The following is a 21230-nucleotide window of genomic DNA, read 5'->3' on the forward strand; positions in this document are numbered from 1 at the left end:
CACCGACATGCGCCTCAGAGTCACTCAGATTGCTGATGTCCGTGATCTGCCAGAAAAAATGGAAACTTAATTCCATAGACATCAATTCTGCATTTTTGCAGGGAACAGAGCTGTCAAGGGACATTCACATCCGACCTCCACCTGAAGCTAAATGCGAAGGAACACTGTGGAAACTAAAGAAGTGTGTGTATGGACTGGCAGATGCATCACTCTACTGGTACAACAAAGTCAAGGCAACAATGCTGAGTACAGGTGGAAAACTGTCACAAGTGGATCCTGCTGTCTTCTATTGGCTTGATCAAGACTGCAGTGTGACTGGAGTACTTGCCTGTCATGTTGATGACTTTATCTGGGGTGGCTCACAGACCTTTGCTACAACTGTGATTCCACACCTCAAATCTGTTTTCCAGGTCGGCCGTGAGGAGCATGATAATTTTTGTTATGTTGGCATAGAGTTTATTACAGTTGATGGGACAATACTGATGCAACAGGAGAGCTATATCAAGAATCTTCAACCCATTCACATGGATTCTTCAAGAGCCGTACAAAGGAATTCCCCTCTATGTGGAATTGAAGCTGATCAATTGAGGTCAAAGATAGGACAAATTTTATGGGTTGCTAGACAGAGTAGACCTGATGTAATGTTTGATGGTTGCAACTTGGCATCTAACACAAAACACGCCACTGTACAAACCATTCATGAGGCAAACAAAGTTGTTCGTAAACTGAAATCACAACAAGTGACTTTAAAGTTTCAGCATGTTGGAAAAGATGACTCTTTGAAACTAGTTGTCTTCAGTGATGCTTCGCTAGGGAACCTTACAGATGGAGGCACACAAGGTGGACATCTAATCGTGTTAATGGATGAAGGAGGAAGATTCTCGCCTATCTGTTGGCAGTCAAAAAGGATCAGAAGGGTTGTCCGAAGCACACTTGCTGGAGAAAAACTTGCTCTTGCGGATGGAATTGACAATGCGATCTTTCTTGCAACTCTGTTCTCAGAGCCTACCACTGGTGAGACAAAACGGCACATTCTACCTGTAGTTTGTGTCACTGACAACTACTCATTAGTTGATGCTTTGAAGTCAACCAAGTCTGTCACAGAGAAAAGACTTCGTCTTGAGATTAGCAGCATCAAGGAACTTATTCAAGCACAGAGAATCCAGCGGATTCTGTGGTCGACCACAAAGGAACAGCTTGCTGACTGTCTGACTGAAAAAGGAGCATCCGGTCTTGTGCTCCTACAGGCTCTCAGTAATGGAAAGTGGCAGCTTGAGTAATACAAATAAAAACTGTCACACAACCCATTTGTAATGGGGAACTTAAATAATACTTGGACATTTAATTATGTTGTTGATGTTTAATTTGTCTTTAAAGAAAAGGGGGAGATTGTTAAGTTCATGTTTTAAGTATCCCTATATTTCTGTTATTACGGGGCTATCACTCAGTCAAGAGTGCGCCTGCGCAGGAAATTAGTTAGTGGATGGACCTAGCCGTTAGTGTAATGGCTACCTTGTAGTGTGTTCATACAGTATAGTAAACTTTGTTAAACTGGAACCTTGTCGTTGTGTCATTTCGAGTTAACACTCGGTCCTCTTTTTCCTGTAGTCCACAATCATCTCCTTTGTCTTGATCACATTGAGGGACAGGTTGTTGTCCTGGGACCACATGGCCAGGTCTCTGACCTCTTCCCTATAGGTGGTCGCGTTGTTGTCGGTGATCAGGCCTACCACCATTGTCATCGGCAAATTTAATGATGGTGTTGGAGTCGTGCCTGACCGTGCGGTCATGAGTGAACAGGGAGTACAGGAGTGGGCTGAGCACGCACCCCTGAGGGGCCCCTGTGTTGAGGATCAGAGTGGCGGATGTGTTGTTACCTACCCTTACCATGTGGGGGCGGCCCATCAGGAAGTCCAAGATCCAGCTGCAGAGGGAGGTGTTTAGTCCCAGGGTCCTTAGCTTAGTGATGAGCTTTGAGGGCACTATGGTGTTGAACGCTGAGCTGTAGTCAATGAATAGCATTCTCACATAGGTGTTCCTTTTGTCCAGGTGGGAAAGGGCAGTGTGGAGTGCAATAGAGACTGCATCATCTGTGGGTCTGTTGGGGCGGAATGCAAATTGGAGTGGGTCTAGGGTTTCTGGGAATTGAAGATGGCCGTCCATAAGTGCAGATGAAGGATATCAAGGATCTGGAAGGAATCAGTATGGATGAATGGTCTAAGATCCCTCTCAATATGTTCTCCAATCTCATTAAACATTGTGACAACTGCTGATGTAAAAAGGGCTTTATAAAATACATTTGATTGATTAACATTTGATTGAAAAGGCTCAGTTTTGTTATTCTCGCAATGGGAGAGTGCTGCACTATTGAAAACAAAGATTATGATTTTTTTTGTATTACTTGTTAAAAATATTTGTAAAAATCTATGTTTTTGAGCATACAATATAGTTCAGTATTTGTATTTATTTAATGCAGTATTTTTTGCGCATCTTTATCAAGGGATCCAATAATTCCAGACCCCACTATGTGGAAACTAAATAAACACAGGTGCAGTTACAGGGGCAGTATTTTAACCATAATCACACCCCAATCATTTTTCATAAGTACGGAGACCAACAAGAGTTTAAACTGTAGGCCTGAATAAGTTTTATGGAATCATGATGCCAGGTTTTTAAGGATTTGTTTCCTACTGCTTTGCAGAGAAGCCATATGTTGTAAAGCACCCGGAGGACAAAGTGCGCTACGAGGGACAGCGTGTGATGTTGTGCTGCAAGGCAACAGGGTCGCCTATGCCAGACAAATACTACTGGTAAGATAATGCATTTACTTTTAAATGCCGGAAAAATCCTCCAAGTTTTATTTTAATCATGGCTAGATGCCATTATTTAAAATTGCAAAATAGCTTATTAGAATGTTCTGTATAACTTTTGAATGGCATGTTCTCCTTTCCAGGTACCATAATGGGACCCTACTGGATAGGAATGTGTTTAAATACGAAGAGGATCTGGTGTTGAGAGGCCTAAAGCCAGAGCAGACTGGACATTACTACTGTAAAGCCAGCAGCCAAACAGGCAGCAGCAAGTCTTCGCAGGCATTCCTCACTGTTATCGGTATGTATAGACCTTATCCATCAAATCCTATACTAACTGTACCTATACTGTACTTGTAGAAATGGACAGTATGGGAAGGATGCTGGAGTAAACTGAATGAGAAAGATTAAAAAAATGAATTTAAAAATCTGCAAATTTTACTGTATCTGTTACAACTAAAACAAAATACACCCAAGGAAAATAAGATCATTAAATATCAAGGGCCCCAGAATCTGGCAGCACGTGGAACAGTAAGGTTTTATGTTTACATTGGTCGAAAGCAGCCTTGTCTAAACAAATATTCTTTACAGAGAGATCCTGGACACAGTAAAAACCCAAATCCCAGTTCTCCAGAGCTCCCCGTATTGAAGTGAAATCCAAGATTGACAATAAATCCGGTTCCTTTTTTTTGTCAAGTCAGAGAAGTATGCGTTTCCACATCCGTGCGGGATAGATACACATTGTGCATATTCCCCAGTTGCTTGTTAGCCACGATATAGATTGACAAATAGGGAGTGTGCTAAAGCAATCAGCCCCGGGCTACAGCCTGAGAGATTTGCCCCTGTGACTAGAACAACAACACCTGGAACATCAAGGCTCTGAGTGGAGAATGATGAACCTGCTTCACACTACCAGCCCAGTGTGGTTCCCTTCACTAGGGAACATTAGGCTACACTCCAGTTAATTAATAACACATTCAATTCAATCATATTAAAAGACAGGACTACAGATGTAGGATCTTCATTTGATCCCCCCCGTTGCAGGAGAACTTTCCTGAAATGCAGGAAATGTCAAACTTGTAGTGTATTTCAGGTTTAAAAAAGCTTCTAAAGTTTGTAATTTCCACTTTGAAATGTCAGACTTTCCATTATGAAAAATGTATCAACCCCTACGAAAATGTCCATTAATTATAATCCACATAATTCAAATATTTTATTGCTGCAGGATTATTTTCCTGCTGTAGCAAACTGTCTCAATTTAAGATCTTACATCTGTACCATTTTCTTATCGTTTCTTTTAGTTGTTGTAATTTTAATTACTTTTTGAAAGAACGCAAAGGGACCAGGGACGGAAATTACACATTGGGCTAATCAGACTGTTCCATCTGTCTGCAATAATCTTCTTATTTGGAGGATGGGGAGTTTAACAGGAACGCTGGAGCGTATACTCAGCCATGATGTCATGCTGAGTATACATTTTGCCAACATTTGGGTAAACAAAAATATTTTCTTTCTAATTTCCATCTGGATGGTTGGTGAACAAATGTTCTCCTGAAGTTCACATCTAATTACCTCATTATGAATGATTTGTAGTGCAACTTGGCTAATCATGGTTGTCGCTCAGCATGTGGACAGAGAGAACGTGTGTTTAAGTGAACACTTTACATTGCGTATCCTTTACCATGTAGTTACCTGCATTGTACCTTGATAACCACAATGCAATTAAAAAGAATTACATAACCTACAGCCTATAACCTATAAGAACAACACTACTCTTTTTTCCACCGATAATAAAGGAAACCTCTAAATGTTGTTCATATTACCATAGTTACAGGTATTGTTATTGCATACTAATTACACTAATGCTCCCTATGAAAATGAAATTCTAGGTAATTACATGTTAATGTGAAGTGTGACAGAGTGGGCCATTTGCATAAATGTTTTGTATGAAATAAGTGAATGAGTAAATGTACTGCTATATGCGCATATGTTTACTGCCATTAAACATAAGTGTATTCTCATTGCTAACTCTATGTGCTGTGTATTCCACAGCTAAAGGTACACCGGCATGCAACCCCACTCCTGAGAACCACCTCATCAGACTGCCCATGGACTGTGTTCAGCCTGGGACGGACTCTAAGTTATACAACGCCGGCCGCTGCCCCCACAATAAGTGTGCAGGCTCCCTGGACTTCGACCTGCGCTGCAGGGATGGAGGTGGCTACTGCTGTGGGGTCCAGAAGATGGAGAGCCGGGTAATAGACTGTGGGAGCTACAGCCTGCCCATCAAGGCTGTAACTGAGTGTGGCTGCCAGAAGTGTGTAGTGCCCAAGGTGCTAGTACGTGGCAGGGTGGTCACAGCAGACAACGATGAACCACTGCGTTTTGGGCACATGTACATTGGCAAGGAGAGAGTAGGCACCACAGGGTACAAAGGAGGCTTCACACTCAATATAACCCCAGACACAGAGAGGCTGGTAGTCAACTTTGTGGATCCCACGCAGAAGTTCATTGACACTCCTAAGGTGTTTATCTTCGACAGGAGAGGGGGGTCTGTTTACCATGACGTGAAGGTGATGAGAAAGCAGGAACCTATTGATATCAATGCTGGAGAGACAAATACCATTGACTTAGGAGAAATTAAAGGGGAGGACCCTATTGGACAGATCGTCATACCTCCAAATTCTTTCCACAAGAATAATGGGGAGGTTTACAAAGGTACAGTGAAAGCCAGTGTCACCTTCATTGACCCCAGGAACATCACCACAGCTGCTGCAGCTCCTGGTGACCTCAGCTTTGTGGACGATGAGGGTGACATGCTTCCACTGAGGACATATGGGATGTTTTCCGTTGACTTCAGAGATGAGGCGAACCAGGAAGTCCTGGGGGCTGGACCGGTCCAAGTACTCCTAGATACGCAGCACGTCAAAATGCAAGCTCACATTCCCAAAATGAAACTGTGGTCCCTCAACCCAGACACAGGCATCTGGGAGGAGGAGAGTGACTTTCACTACACTCAGGCCACATCTGGTGGTAATGGGAGGAGCAAGCGAGAGGAGCGTACTTTCCTTATAGGTAACATGGAAATCAGGGAGCGTCGACTTTTCAACCTGGACGTGCCTGAGAACCGCCGCTGCTACGTCAAAGTGCGAGCGTACATGAATGACAAGTTCCTGAACACTGAGCAGCTGGAAGGTGTGGTCATCAGCCTGATAAACTTGGAGCCCAAGCCTGGGTTCTCCTCTAACCCCAGAGCATGGGGTCGCTTTGACAGTGTGATAACCGGACCTAATGGAGCTTGCCTGCCAGCCTTCTGTGATGCCCGGGTGCCTGATGCTTACACAGCTTATGTCACAGGAATTATGGGTGGTGAAGAGCTGGAGGCAGCTCCCTCAACCCCCAAGATGAACCCAAACATCATTGGAGTGACTCAGCCATACTTAGACAAGATAGACTACCAGCGTTCAGACCACGATGATCCAGCTCTCAAGAAAACAGCCTTCAGAATCAACTTGGCAAAACCCAACCCCAACAATGTGGAAGAGACCAATGGACCAATATACCCCTATCAGAGTTTAATAGACTGTGAAAATGCTGGAGTCGATGCCAACCACTTCCGATTCTTCAGAGTGGAAAAGGACAAATACGAATACAATGTTGTGCCCTTCCAAGAGAACGACTTAACATCGTGGACGGGTGACTACCAATCCTGGTGGCCCAACCCTCAGGAGTTCAGGGCTTGCTACATCAAGGTCAAGATCCAGGGGCAAAAGGAGGTCATGATAAGGTCACAGAACCATGGAGGCACCCACCCTGAGACCGCAGGTCAGCTGTACGGTATAAGAGACATCCGCAGCACCCGTGACATGCATGTGGCCAACACCTCCGCAGCTTGCCTCGAGTTCAAGTGCAGTGGCATGCTCTTCGACCAAGCCGCAGTCGATAGGTCCCTCATATCAGTCCTCCCACAGGGCAACTGTCGGAGAGTGGACATCAACAGCCTGCTAAAAGAGTACCTGACCAAGCACCCCCCTACCTCACCGAACAACGAGTCCCATGCCTTCAACATGCTGGGCCCTGTCGACCCCTTGGGGCACAACTATGGCATTTACACGGTCACAGACCAGAACCCTAGGGTGGCAAAAGAGATCGCCATCGGACGCTGCTTTGACGGTACCTCTGACGGGTTCTCCAGGGAGATGAAGTCAGACACTGGAGTTGCTCTGACCTTCAGCTGCCCAGAAAGGACTGTGACCAGGGAGAGTCTCTTCCAACGCCTCCAGACGAACCCCAGCCAGACTCTTTCTCAGATGGCCCGGGACATGCGGGAGGTGCAGGGGCTGCAGGTCCGGGGAAGGTCCTCCCGGGTGGTGACCTACCCCTCTGGGTCCACCAGCCGCAGATCCAGCTCCTCTCCCAGGAGGAGATCGACGATGCGGGCACAGGACAGGCAGTAGATCTGCCGTTAAGTGAGTTACAAGTTTAAGTTGAGCCACAGAATAAACATTGTTAGTGAGTGTAAAGTTTTCCTAACACCTTTCAATCTACTCTTAGGTCTTTGGGTTGGAAATAAAGAAGATGGCATCCTCACAACCAAAGAATTAAATGTCAAGTTGGGTCAGCTTGGTGATGTTGGATGTGAACTTTCTTTGAACAGCAAGGTACTCTATTGAAACAGTAACCATTCCAGAAAAACCACACAGAGGAGAGAAATTAAGACATGCATTTTCTCTGAAACTTACTTGAAGGGTTTGGCAATAAATATCAGTACTCATTTTATTCTTTGAGAAGAACAAAATTTCTTTAGCTTTCATCAGCCCAGCAAAGGATGTTAATTTAATTGCCGTTTAATAGGCTTTTATGAAGGAAATGACAAATTCAATTTCTGAGAAATCAAATTTATATTTGGATTTGTAGCGTTTCACATTAACCATTGTGGCCGTCTTTTCGGATGTCTATGATCGCATGAGTTATAACCAACTGTAAAAGCCAGTCTAAATGCTAAACACTTCCTAATTGGCCAAAGCTTCCATTGTACTCATGAGTCCGTCAAAATCAGAGGAACATCAGGTCCTAGTGATCCAGTCTGTTTGTAATAGACAGTGGGCCCCTTTTCTAGAAACCGGGAAGAATTCTCTACCAAGAAGAGGCTTATTGAAGTTGCATTGGGGTGCAAGGAATTATCGCGTCCGTGGAACAGAGAACGCTTTTTAGTACCCTTGTTTCTAGGTTTAAAAAAAAATGGTTTAGCATGTCACATTGCCAACTGCGATCTAGACAAACCTTACTGTAACTTAACTACAACATGCATCAGGACCCTAGCCAAGACAAGCATCCCTTAACAAAACGGATCTCACCAGTAGACTAAACAGAGCCTGCGGTATGGGACCTGGGAGAAGAGATTGTGAGGAATGAACCAATTACCTTCAGCCCTCACTTCCCACAGAGTTCCCAAGTACTCATCCAACACACCTCTCTGTCTGTTTTTCAACATCCCTTTTACGTTACTGTCAGGAATGTAAAAAACAAAACAAATAAACAACAGACATGAAAACCCTATTTATACATAGCAGAGAATTAGCTAGACTAATTCTGAGACTGTATTGTTGTTTGGTGAGGGGGTGTCCGTCTTTGTCTCATGAAGTGCAATAGCTATATTCCATTTTGACTTGAGAGACATTGCAAATCACCATGTGACAAGCCAATATACTGCACTTGGTACTGCTGGTAAATAGGATAAATCCTTCAGTATACAGTACATTCTGAAAGTTTTCAGACCTCTTGACTTCTTCCACATTTTGTTACATTACAGCCTTATTCTAAAATTGATTAAATTACATTTTTTCCTCATCAATCTACACACAATACCCCATAATGACAAAGCAAAAAGGGTACCAAAAATGTTATGCAGCATTGAAGGTCCCCAAGAACATGGCCTCCATCAATCTTAAATGGTTCCTCTGTGAAGATGTGAGAACCTTCCAGAAGGACAACCATCTCTGCAGCACTCCACCAATCAGGCTTTTATGGTAGGGTGGCCAGAAGGAAGCCACTCCTCAGTAAAACGCACATGACAGCCCGCTTGGAGTTTGCCAAAAGGCACCTAAAGGACTCTCAGACCATGAGAAACAAGATTCTCTGGTCTGATGAAACCAAGATTGAACACTTTGGCCTGAATGCCAAGCATCACATCTGGAAGAAACCTGTCACCATCCCTATGGTGAAGCATGGTGGTGGCAGCATCATGCTGTGGGGATGTTTTTCAGCGGCAGGGACTTGGAGACCAGTCAGGAACAAGGGACAGATGAACGGAGCAAAGTACGGAGAGATCCTTGATGAAAACCTGCTTCAGAGCACTCAGGACCTCAGACTGGGGCGAAGGTTCACCTTCCAACAGGACAACAACCATAAGCACACATCCAAGACAACACAGGACTGGCTTTGGGACAAGTCTCAGAATGTCCTTGAGTGGCCCAGCCAGAGCCTGGAATTGAACCCGATCGAACATCTCTGGAGAGACCTGAAAATAGCTATGCAGCTACGCTCCCCATCCAACCTGACAGAGCTTGAGAGGATCTGCAGAGAAGAATGGGAGAAACTCCCCAAGCTTGTAGCGTCATACCCAAGATGACTCAAGTCTGTTGAAGCACCTTAGGCAGGGATTACTGTTTTTTTTGTAATACATTTGCCAACATTACTAAAAAACTGTTTTTGCTTTGTCATTATGGGGTACTGTGTGTAGATTGATGAGGGGGGAAAACTATTTAATCAATTTTAGAATAAGGTTGTAACATAACAAAATGTGGAAAAAGTCAAGGGTTCTGAATACTTTTCGAATGCACTGTACTTAAACAATAAGGCCTGAGGTGGTGTGGTATATGGCCAATATACCAGGGCTTGGGCTGTTCTTAAGCACGACGCAACGCAGAGTGCCTGAATACAGCCCTTAGCCGTGGTATATTGGCAATAAACCACAAACCCCTGAGGTCCCTTATTGCTATTATAAACTGGTTACCAAGGTACTGTAATAAGAGCAGTAAAAATACAAACCCGCGGTATACAGTCTGATATACCATGGCTTTCAGCCAATCAGCAATCAGGGCTCGAACCTCCCAGTTTATAATACGGATATTTGTAAGGGAGCTTGTAGAGGATTCCTTTGCATTACAGTGAATAACCATAATTCAAATGTTAGGTCATCGTTTTACATAGTCAATGTCAAGTATATTTCTGCAATCTGCTATGATAACTTTTTCATATCTTGCTGCATGACTCATAAACTTTTAGCATTAATTGTACAATCATATTTTCAGCTACAGAGAACACAGTATATTTCCAGAGGGAAAAATAAATCTCAACTGTACTGTTTTCCAATAGCAACTAAACAACAACTTATTACTAGAGTTAAGTTGCAGATACACCTTAGACTATTACAGGACCAATTCCATGTGTTTCCCAATGGGAAAATACATTCTGGAAAAATGAATCTTTATTTAAACAATCCCTCAGTAGAACCAATACTGAGCATAACATCTTTCTACCCCTCACTGAGTATGAGTTTTAGAGGCTCTCCAGTGCTTTGGCAGTACAGTGGCAAGATGTTCAAGGAGGCCTATTTAATTGGATTCCCGTAATTGGAGGAAAGTTCCCCATTGATAATAGGTCCAAACTTGTTTATCTATGTAGTGGGTGGCTGTGGGTCCCTTCAGACTGTTGGAGAGCTCCTAGAGCTGAACTAATCCAAACCCAAATGAGTGTCTGTGGACTACAGAAGCGGCAAACAGGTCTGGCACGTTATTATCAGCCCAGTCGTTAATTAGGAAATAAATGACAAATACTCTTGGGGGCACTTTGAAGAGCTTGACCAAGTCTTTCATAAAAAGCCAAACAAGTTGATTTCCAGACTGCTGTTGGATATAATTTAGGCCCAAGAGGTTGAGTCCATTCAACATTAAAAATTACCCTACTGTTAAATTAGCTGAAAAATCAAGGTGTTCTCTTACATTTCAGTCAGCAAAACATAAGCCAAAAATAGGACAATTAAATAGATGTGCCACATGTACTTTGAGATCAAATAGATTATACAAATATATTGGAAATTGCCTATGAAGAGCAACATGTGGAAATGATTGTTTATGGTCCACTAGTCATTATCAATGACTTCTGCCATCATGGGCCTGTTAAGCCCTCTTAGCATGGACAGTCCAGCTAAGCAGATTGTTGCAGCCGAGCTGGGTCATCATGTGAGATGATAACTCCCAACTCCTATTCACCACAGAATGGTGTGAGAGCTATTGGACAACTGGAGGACATGTAATACCAAAGATATCCAGAGGAGTCATTTGTGAGAGAAGGATTGGAGAGAAAGAAACTGAAAAAAATAAGTGTTCTTCGACCTTGCTGTCAATCACTTATTTGAAGCGGTCTCATATGGAAGTAGACCATTTAAAGGCAAAGTGCACTGTCAAGTTGAATGGTAGATGTTTCATAGAGAGGCTACGGGGGGGAGGTTGAGATACAGAGTAAGTCTAACTGCCAATGTTACGTAACACATCAAGTGAGAAAAATAGTAAAGAATATCCAAACAGTCTCTTTGTCTTTCAGAGGATTTCAATGTAGATATGTAAGAGCTGGATGACTTTGTTTAATGAGTTGAAAATAATGTTGGGAGTTTCCTAACTCATAACAAGGAGAAATAAAGTTTTCCCATTCAAATTTAGAAACTTGACAATTTGTGGAATATTTCTTTTTTTTTTAATAAAGAAGTAATAGCCAAACGACATGATCCCCTATGACTCCAGACACTGTTTCAGGTTCTAACAATTCCAAGACAGGCCCATGCTTCACAATTCACATAAGTGATTAAATAACAATTCACATTTTCTCCCGGTTTTCACCACTTCTCCATTGTAAATCAGCAGTCTCGTATTACTACTCATCCTGTCGAATACTAGACTTGTAGACTGACTGACACTATACAGCCCTGCCTTGGCCTCACGTTGTTTTCCGAGTGTGCTTGTGCCATCAGCATGATGAGTGCATGCATCTGTCCTCTCCTGTACTGTCTGGCTGCTCTGAGGGAGACTAACTTATTTGGGAATATCCTCTGGTGAAACGAACAATGGATATTTCCACCATTGCCTAGCCTATAAAGAGAGACTTGTATAGTTGCCACTGTGCTCTGGGAGAAGTCTTGGGCCCCCATAAACGCATTATATAAATCAATTCCTGAGAATTCTCTGTAAATCATTATGTAACATGTATTGCATGGCGTTGCCCATTTGTTTTTCATATGGTTTTTATGTGTAAATTGTGTATTGTATGACATTTACTAAATGTATGAGGAATTGTAAATAAACCTTTAATGTAGACTTTTCTGGTGATATGATGTCCTGATTTGATATGTATTAATGATCGAGCTGGAAACATATTTTATTTTGAAAAAAGTAATCAGCAAAAGGACATATTCCATTTTACTGTAGTACTAAGACGTGACGTACCGTGAGATTAAATTGAAATAAAACACAAAATGAAGGCATAACTTAGTTTGCATAATTCATAACATCCACATCAATAACAAGACAGTCATAACAATTAATATAAAATGGTATGAAAAACCATATAAGCAGCTTAATGACAGGCATATACATTTGAAACAGTAGCAAAAAAAACGAAATATAGAGCTTTGCATATGAGAGACAAACATTATGTAATAGCCTACATTGCAAAGTTCTGACATCAACGATGGGTCCTCTAATGTCTAAGGACAACTTGTGAATCCAACACAATAAACAGATTATTCGGAAACGTCTGGATCCACAAAATGTGAAAACCATTCTTGGACTGTGCACGCCAGACCCAGTGATTGTTCTACCAAAACACACAATGGCTGCATCTCAATTGTCAGTGAATATTACCCCTCTGGTGATGAATAATTAAACACGAGGCACAGGTCCTATCCACACAGCACTCGACGCCAATGGAAATACTATTGTACAAAGTCGCACAACAGGGGAGGCTATGAGGTGGGAAAACTGGAATGGCAAGCCACACTTTTACTGACACCTTTTTGGCAATCTCTGTAATGTCAGAGTGAGAACATGTAGTGGATAGAAGATGTAGTGAATGTTGTTGCCAGTGTAGGCGAAGAGGAGGCATAAAAAAAAAACACAAGTAGCTACAATAACACATTTCTCTTGACTGAATAGTGCAATTCAGTCCTGAGCCTGCTCTGAAGCCTGTTGACCAGTCTTCCCTTTGCCATTGCGTCAGTAGGGAAGAACACGTCTGTGCATCGGCCAAAGGGGAAATGCTGACAGGGCTTTAATAAATACTTATTACTGGACCATAACCAGTAATAATTACAGGACCCTTCATGTGTGTTCCCTTGGATCTCAGCTAGGTACTACAAATGGCAGTCACCAGTTTAGGTGGGGGTCATATAGCTGAGCTGTGGTTTCTATTCTCTCTCTGGGCTACTGCAGGGATCACTTCATTCCATTCAAAACCTCACCACTCAGCAAAATGAATAGATGTTTTACTGTAGATGTAACGTTACAGTAGCTATTAATAGCTTCTATTATCCTTCACCTGAGGTGAACCAAATGCATTGACAGAATGTATGTGAGGTCAGATACTGGGCAGTGTTATGTTCGCAGTTAAACGGTTGAGGTAAAATAATGTAAAGCTTTGCATATAAGGGCATTTCAAATTTGGGACCATGTTTTGAACCTCAATTACCTCACATCAGTTCCAGTAATTATACTCTTCCACCTTACAGTAATGCATTTTACATTTACATTTTAGTCATTTAGCAGACGCTCTTATCCAGAGCGACTTACAGTAGTGAAAGCATACATTTCATATATTTTTTTGTACTGGCCCCCCGTGGGAATCGAACCCACAACCCTGGCGTTGCACACACCATGCTGGCGTTGCAAACACCATGCTCTACCAACTGAGCCACAGGGAATGAAGATGGGCTGTTTACACTTCTCTACTAAAAGTATCTATATTCCCAGTAGTCCTTAAAGCGCCAGTCAGATGTACATATTGGACATATCATTTAGAACATACAATATTTGTAAACCTCCACAGATTCCGTAAGAGCCAGTTACTGTGAGGATTTGTGATATATTGAGGGAGGGAAGAATGAAAATGTACTTAAGTTGAACAGTGGCTAATACATAATGTCTGTTGAATGTCTGATCGGTTATCAAGATCAGCAGTGGCCCTTCAACCTCTTCTCTATTTCACTGCCAGCGGATGGCTGATGTCCCAGTGTCTCCGACACCAAAAACCTCAAACAAAAAGATGATGTCATATCTCTTCCCTTCAGACCATCCTCTTGATAATGACCCAGAGTACAACATTGCCAGAACCGAGTGGAAAAAGGTCTGTGATGATCATATAAGGCAAGGAATGCCTCAGATGGCTTGGGTTTGTAGAATAAATCTTAAAGAATTGCCAGGATCGCTACAGGCCATTCCATATGGATTGCCTAGGCTTGCAACAGGTTTTAGGCAGCAGTTCAGCTCTTCTTGACCAATGGGAAGGTCTGTAATGAGAGAGGGCTTGCGTGCTTCACATACACACTGCCATCCTCCAATTTGACTTTGTAAACTTGTTGCTAAAACAGATAAACACATAAAACAAGGATATGTCACAGCTGGAAAAATTGAAAACAAACACAACACCTTGACTGTGAGCTTTACCATGAGCAGAGAGCACACTCAGGGCAGAACGTATCACAACACTCAATATTTCTGTCACACTTGTTAGTGTAGCCTGGGCCAATTTTGTTTTTCCACACATTGCACTGATTAGGAATACACATTTTGAAATGTTGAGCAAGTCAACACAAGAACATACCAACACAGAGCTATTGGCGGTTTAAAAAGGCAACAGACATGCAGTCAGACCACCACTGTGAGTGGTTCCAACATCCAAGAAACACCCAAACACCTCGTCTGACAGCTATGTTAACTTTGGACATTGGATCATTACCCCCATTGTAATTGTAAGAAATTAATTTATAACATTCACAGGCAATTTGATCCTTGTTTTTGCTCCTGCATGGAATTATAAAGAGAAACAAATTGCTTGTATTTCCAGCAATTACCGTAAATTACGGACTATAAGCCGCAACTTTTTTCCCAGGCTTTGAACCTCACGGCTTAAACAATGACGCGGCTAATATATGGATTTTTCCCGCTTTCAATTTTTTTTTGCTCCAAAAAAACACATTCTGTGACGTGCTCAGTTTTTTGGCGGCATGAAGCTTTCATTAGACCAATGAAATTGCCGAACGGGTTAAGGTCAAACAACTTCTTTGTTTACTGTTTAGATTAAATCGAGCGCTCTCAAACTTCCCATCATTCTGATTACGGTAGTCATTTTGTCACCCTCATCATGGCAAAGACACAGAGAAATGCATATGATGCAGCTTTCAAGTTGAAGGTGATTGATCTGGCTGTTGGAAAAGGAAATAGAGCTGCTGCACGGGAGCTTGGTCTTAATGAGTCGACGATAAGACGTTGGAAACAGCAGCGTGAGGAATTGACTCAGTGCAAAAAGACAACTAAAGCTTACTGCTAATTTTTTATTTTTTGTTCCAAGCCGTGTTTCGTTAAAGTCTATTTATTTTTGTTACAAGCCGTGTTTCGTTAAAGCCTATTTATTTTTGTTACAAGCCGTGTTCCGTTAAAGCCTGTGTAAAGTTAATTTGTTTCAATGTACCGGTAGGCACCTGCGGCTTATAGACATGTGCGGCTTATTTATGTTAAAAATAATATTTCTTTTTAAATTCAGTGGATGCGGCTTATAGGTGCGCTTAATAGTAGAGGTGCGCTTAATAGTCCAGAAATTACGGTAATTGACATGAAGGGGTGGTGAGAAATTGATTGAAAAAGTGACGTCCCTTTTGGAACATTATAGGAAACGCAGAACTTTCCCTCCCTCCTTGAATTATTGACCAGGATAGTGACCGTGAAAAGCTCTCCGTCACCACTTTCTCCTATCCATTCATGCCAACTGAATTTCAAGGAGGAAAGGTGAGGGAGGGAAGGGAGACTATTGTTGTCATGGATCGTGTGCCATATAATAGGCTAAGCACATAGGCTGCAGATCTTGGTCAAGGCTTAGAGAAGTGTTCATTGCAACTGCGGTGAAGTTTGTTTCATTTTTAGTTTAATAGCATTCTGGGTTTGTAGAAGTGTAGGTTGGTTTATTGGTTGGTCTACATTAGTTGGTAGACTCACCTGTAAACCAGTCCCTGATTGTCCTGTCCTGAGGTTAAAGTCATAGTCATGCCAGGGGCAGAAGACCTGCAGGATACCATCTGCATCCTCAATGTCTCCATCACACAGCGGACCACCTGTCAAAAACAGCACACCACATGAACAACAGTTCCTCTGGAAATCGATTCAAGTGATCTGATGTCATACTTCATTACGTAGAAGAGCAATTTCATCAAAGAGAGTTTAACTCCAGAAATGTTGACATTACTGGAAAAAAGGCGAGTTGAAATGCAATACACTGTAACATCTACATGCAGATTATTTGTTTTGTCTGGCCTTTTGATACTCTACTTTAACTCATTTCATAACATAAATGATGCTTATGAATGAGCACTTGCCTTCCATGCATTTTTCGACTCTTTCAGTATCTTACCATTTTATACTCAAAATGAATGTACCAGTTTTAATCTATTTCCTACGAAAACAGTTTTAGTGTTTTTGTTATTCATAGCTTCAAAAAAGTATGATATGCATATGGCTAGTGATTTCTATAGAATTCCAGCGCATTGTGTCTAGCCTATAGCCCTGAGATATAGCGAGTGGAATGTAAAGTGAGGCATATGTGGTTACCGGAGTGAGCGCAGCGAGCATCCATGGCGAAGAATTCCCCTTTCACGTAGAACAGGCAAACATCGGAACCGTAGCCGAGGGAGGAGTGCATCAAACGGCACTGCTTCTTGGAAAGCTCAGAGACTGGGCCTATTAGCCTCCATGAAACGCTACCCGCACTTTCCTCTTCATTCCCAGACGCCATTTAAACAAATTGGGAATATCCGTTATTTGCGCTACTCGTTGTAAAGTCCCTTTACCGCCTACTGACTACGCATTTTAGAATTGATTGTTTTATGTGAGAATATTCAATAACATAAAACTAACTGGCATCGGGATCCGGTAGTCTTGTCATGTCATCCGCGTTCATCAGAACATTAGAACAGCCAATGATTTCAAGACGTAGGTCAAGCGATTGGCCAGAGATGACAGATTATTTTTAATAGGGTCAACTGAATCTCAGGTCATTTATTTTTTGCACACCTGTTCAGTAAGGCTACTACATTTAAAAAAAAAAGGCGTTAGATTTTAATCAGACTGCCATAGGTTACCATATGTTTTGTGCAAAACAATATGGAACAGGTGCTACAGTTGTTTTTATTTCCCTCTAGCACATTAGCCTAAATTTAACTCTAATTACAAACGCAATAACACTGGCTCTTAAAATGTGGGAATATCATACATTCTAAATCAGGGCAAGACAACGAACAGGCACACAGGGCATGTGCCCTGGGGCCCCACCTCCAGGGGTTCCCCAACCAAAGATTATTTCAATATTTTATTTTGGGGGGCTTCTGGGGGTCAGGGCACCCCATATAGCATATGATAGCAAAATATGTAGAATTGCAGGACATTTGCTTTAAAACGCCAAAATTCTCTTTCAGCCTCATGGTAAATGTGTAGAATAGCAGGAACTTAGCATGATGTGAGCTATAAAACAGCACATTTTTATCTCTGACCCATGGCTAAAAGTGTAGAATTGCAGGAAATTAGCTTTAAAACTGCAACATTTTCTCATAACCTCATGACAAAATGTGTAGAAGCTGCAAGCTCATGGTATAATGTTTCAGGTAAAACCCAGATGCAGACAACGTCGAAGTAACAACAGTTTATTAATCAAACAGGGGCAGGCAAAAGGTATGTCCAGGGCAGGCAGGCTCAGGGTCAGGGCAGGCAAAGGTCAGTAATCCAGAAAGGTGGGGCAAAGGTACAGGACGGCAGGCAGGCTCAGGGGAGGCAGAATGGTCAACACCGGGAAAACTAGGAAACAGGAACAATCAAGAGACAGGAGCAGAGGGAAAAACGCTGGTAGGATTGATGAAACAAAAGAACTGGCAACAGACAAACAGAGAACACAGGTATAAATACACAGGGGATAATGGGGAAGATGGGCGACACCTGGAGGGGGGTGGAGACAATCACAAAGACAAGTGAAACAGATCAGGGTATGACAACTGGACTTCCTGACGGGCCGCCCCCCAGGTGGTGAAAGTAGAAACAACACCTCCACTACGCTGATCCTCAACAGAAGAACCCCACAAGGGTGTGTGCTCAGCCCTCTCCTGTACTCCCTATTCACCCATAACAGCGTGGCCACACACGCCTCCAACTCAATCATCTAGTTTGCAGACGATTACCAAGCAGACGACACAACAGTAGTATGCCTGATTATCAACAATGACGAGACCACCTACTGGAGTGGTGCCAGGAAAATAACCTCTCCCTCAACGTCAACAAAACGAAGGAGCTGATCGTGGACTTCAGGAGACAGTAGAGGGAACATGCCCCCATCCACAACGATGGGACCACAGTGGAGAAGGTGAAAAGCTTCAAGTTCACCGACGTACACATCACTGACAATCTTAAATGGTCCACCCACACAGACAGTGTGGGTGGAGGCTGAAGAAATTTGGTTTGGCCCCTCACAAACTTTTACAGATGCCCAATTGAGAACATCCTGTCGGGCTGTATCACTGCCTGGTACAGCAACTGCACCGCCCGCAACCGCAGGGCTCTCCATAAGGTGTTGCGTTCTGCCCCCACCAGGGGTACACTGCCTGCCCTCCAGGACACCTACAGCCCCCGATGTCACAGGAAGGCCAAAAAGATCATCAAGGACATCAACCACCTGAGCCACAGCCTGTTCACCCGGCAATCATCCAGAAGGCAAAGTCTTTACAGGTGTATCAAAGCTGTGACCGAGAGACTGAAAAACAGCTTCTATCTCAAGGCCATCAGACTGTTAAATAGTCATCATTAGCCGGCGTCCACCCAGTACCTTGCCCTGAACTTAGTCACTGTCACTAGCCGGCTACCTCCCGGTTACTCAACCCTGCACCTTAAAGGCTGCTGCCCTATGTACATAGAGATGGAATCACTGGTCACTTTAATAATGTTTATACTGTTTTACTAATTTCATATGTATGTACTGTATTCTAGTCAATGCCATTCTGACATTGCTTGTCCTAATATTTATATATACTGCTCAAAAAAATAAAGGGAACACTTACACAACACATCCTAGATCTGAATGAAATAAATAATCTTATTAAATACTTTTTTCTTTACATAGTTGAATGTGCTGACAACAAAAATCACACAAAAAGAATCCATGGAAATCCAATTTATCAACCCATGGAGGTCTGGATTTGGAGTCACACTCAAAATTAAAGTGGAAAACCACACTACAGGCTGATCCAACTTTGATGTAATGTCCTTAAAACAAGTCAAAATGAGGCTCAGTAGTGTGTGTGGCCTCCACGTGCCGGTATGACCTCCCTACAACGCCTGGTCATGCTCCTAATGAGGTGGCGGATGGTCTCCTGAGGGATCCCCTCCCAGACCTGGACTAAAGCATCCGCCAACTCCTGGACAGTCTGTGGTGCAACGTGGCGTTGGTGGATGGAGCGAGACATGATGTCCAATATGTGCTCAATTGTATTCATGTCTGGGGAACGGGCGGGCCAGTCCATAGCATCAATGCCTTCCTCTTGCAGGAACTGCTGATACACTCCAGCCACATGCGGTCTAGCATTGTCTTGCATTAGGAGGAACCCAGGGCCAACCGCACCAGCATATGGTCTCACAAGGGGTCTGAGGATCTCATCTCGGTACCTAATGGCAGTCAGGCTACATCTGGCGAGCACATGGAGGGCTGTGCGGCCCCCCAAAGAAATGCCACCCCACACCATGACTGACCCACCACCAAACCGGTCATGCTGGAGGATGTTGCAGGCAGCAGAACATTCTCCACGGCGTCTCCAGACTCTGTCACGTCTGTCACGTGCTCAGCGTGAACCTGCTTTCATCTGTGAAGAGCACAGGGCGCCAGTGGCGAATTTGCCAATCTTGGTGTTCTCTGGCAAATGCCAAACGTCCTGCACGGTGTTGGGCTGTAAGCACAACCCCCACCTGTGGACGTCGGGCCCTCATACCACCCTCATGGAGTCTGTTTCTGACCGTTTGAGCAGACACATGCACATTTGTGGCCTGCTGGAGGTCATTTTGCAGGGCTCTGGCAGTGCTTCTCCTGCTCCTCCTTGCACAAAGGTGGAGGTAGCGGTCCTGCTGCTGGGTTGTTGCCCTCCTACGGCCTCCTCCACGTCTCCTGATGTACTGACCTGTCTCCTGGTAGCGCCTCCATGCTCTGGACACTACGCTGACAGACACAGTAAACCTTCTTGCCACAGCTCGCATTGATGTGCCATCCTGGATGAGCTGCACTACCTGAGCCACTTGTGTGGGTTGTAGACTCCGTCTCATGCTACCACTAGAGTGAAAGCACCGCCAGCATTCAAAAGTGACCAAAACATCAGCCAGGAAGCATAGGAACTGAGAAGTGGTCTGTGGTCCCCACCTGCAGAACCACTCCTTTATTGGGGGTGTCTTGCTAATTGCCTATAATTTCTACCTGTTGTCTATACCATTTGCACAACAGCATGTGAAATGTATTGTCAATCAGTGTTGCTTCCTAAGTGGACAGTTTGATTTCACAGAAGTGTGATTGACTTGGAGTTACATTGTGTTGTTTAAGTGTTCCCTTTATTTTTTTGAGCAGTGTATTTCTTAGTTCCATTCTTTTACTTTGAGATTTGTGTGTATTGTTGTGAATTGTTAGATACTACTGCACTGTTGGTGCTAGGAGCACAAGCATTTTTCTACACCCACAATAACATCTGCTAAATATGTGTATGTGACCAATAAAATTGGATTTTATTATATTTAGAATAGTATTATAAAACAGAGAACCGTGCCCTGGGGCCTCAAATGCGGTAGTCTGGACCTGATTCTAATCTCATTCATTATGCCTGGGATCAGTGACAGAACCTACTACTGCCTTTTCTGTTTATAGCTGAGTTAAAAATAGTTTAGGCCTACATGTCATATGTAACATATGTGGTCATTTTATGTCTCAGATTAGAAAACCCCATATAGTTGTCATTCAGTAATGTATCTGGCCACTGAATACAAAACAGCTGAGGACAACACTATTTCAGGGGTAGAAACAGCACATTGGAAGTCATTTTGTACTGTCTGGCATGTTTTATATAGTGAGCAAATAGTTCAAAACAAT

General features: G+C 43.1%; 2 protein-coding genes across 2 annotated transcripts in view; one reads left to right on the plus strand and one right to left on the minus strand.

Moving 5' to 3' along the window:
* Positions 1 to 12181, plus strand: part of LOC106613738 (cartilage intermediate layer protein 1) — a 31535-nt gene extending 19354 nt beyond the window's left edge. The window contains exons 7-10 of the mRNA XM_014216301.3: positions 2702 to 2810; positions 2954 to 3111; positions 4863 to 7279; positions 7365 to 12181. Coding sequence (XP_014071776.1) covers positions 2702 to 2810; positions 2954 to 3111; positions 4863 to 7267 — 2672 coding nt within the window. The 3' untranslated portion in view covers positions 7268 to 7279; positions 7365 to 12181. The remainder of the gene's footprint in view (positions 1 to 2701; positions 2811 to 2953; positions 3112 to 4862; positions 7280 to 7364) is intronic.
* Positions 12182 to 12224: 43 nt separating this feature from the next.
* si:ch211-212d10.2 (Rieske domain-containing protein) lies at positions 12225 to 17034 on the minus strand. Its single transcript, XM_014216303.3, has 3 exons — positions 16679 to 17034; positions 16070 to 16185; positions 12225 to 14439 (listed from the first exon to the last, which is right to left on the minus strand). The coding sequence occupies exons 1-3, from the start codon at positions 16860 to 16862 to the stop codon at positions 14341 to 14343; spliced, it is 399 nt and encodes a 132-aa protein (XP_014071778.1). The 5' UTR covers positions 16863 to 17034; the 3' UTR covers positions 12225 to 14340.
* Between the last annotated feature and the right edge of the window lie 4196 nt (positions 17035 to 21230).

This window comes from Salmo salar, chromosome 10 (assembly GCF_965601325.2).
Source record: "Salmo salar chromosome 10, fSalSal1, whole genome shotgun sequence".
Taxonomy (NCBI): Eukaryota; Metazoa; Chordata; class Actinopteri; order Salmoniformes; family Salmonidae; genus Salmo; species Salmo salar.

Excerpts from the sequence above, each read along its gene's own strand:
- si:ch211-212d10.2 (XM_014216303.3), bottom strand. The coding sequence starts at position 16,862 with ATGGCGTCTGGGAATGAAGAGGAAAGTGCGGGTAGCGTTTCATGGAGG. Across the intron at positions 16,186-16,678 it reads TGCTCGCTGCGCTCACTCCG|GTGGTCCGCTGTGTGATGGA; the intron begins GTAACCACATAT and ends TGTTTTTGACAG. Across the intron at positions 14,440-16,069 it reads AATCAGGGACTGGTTTACAG|CAACAAGTTTACAAAGTCAA; the intron begins GTGAGTCTACCA and ends TATCTGTTTTAG.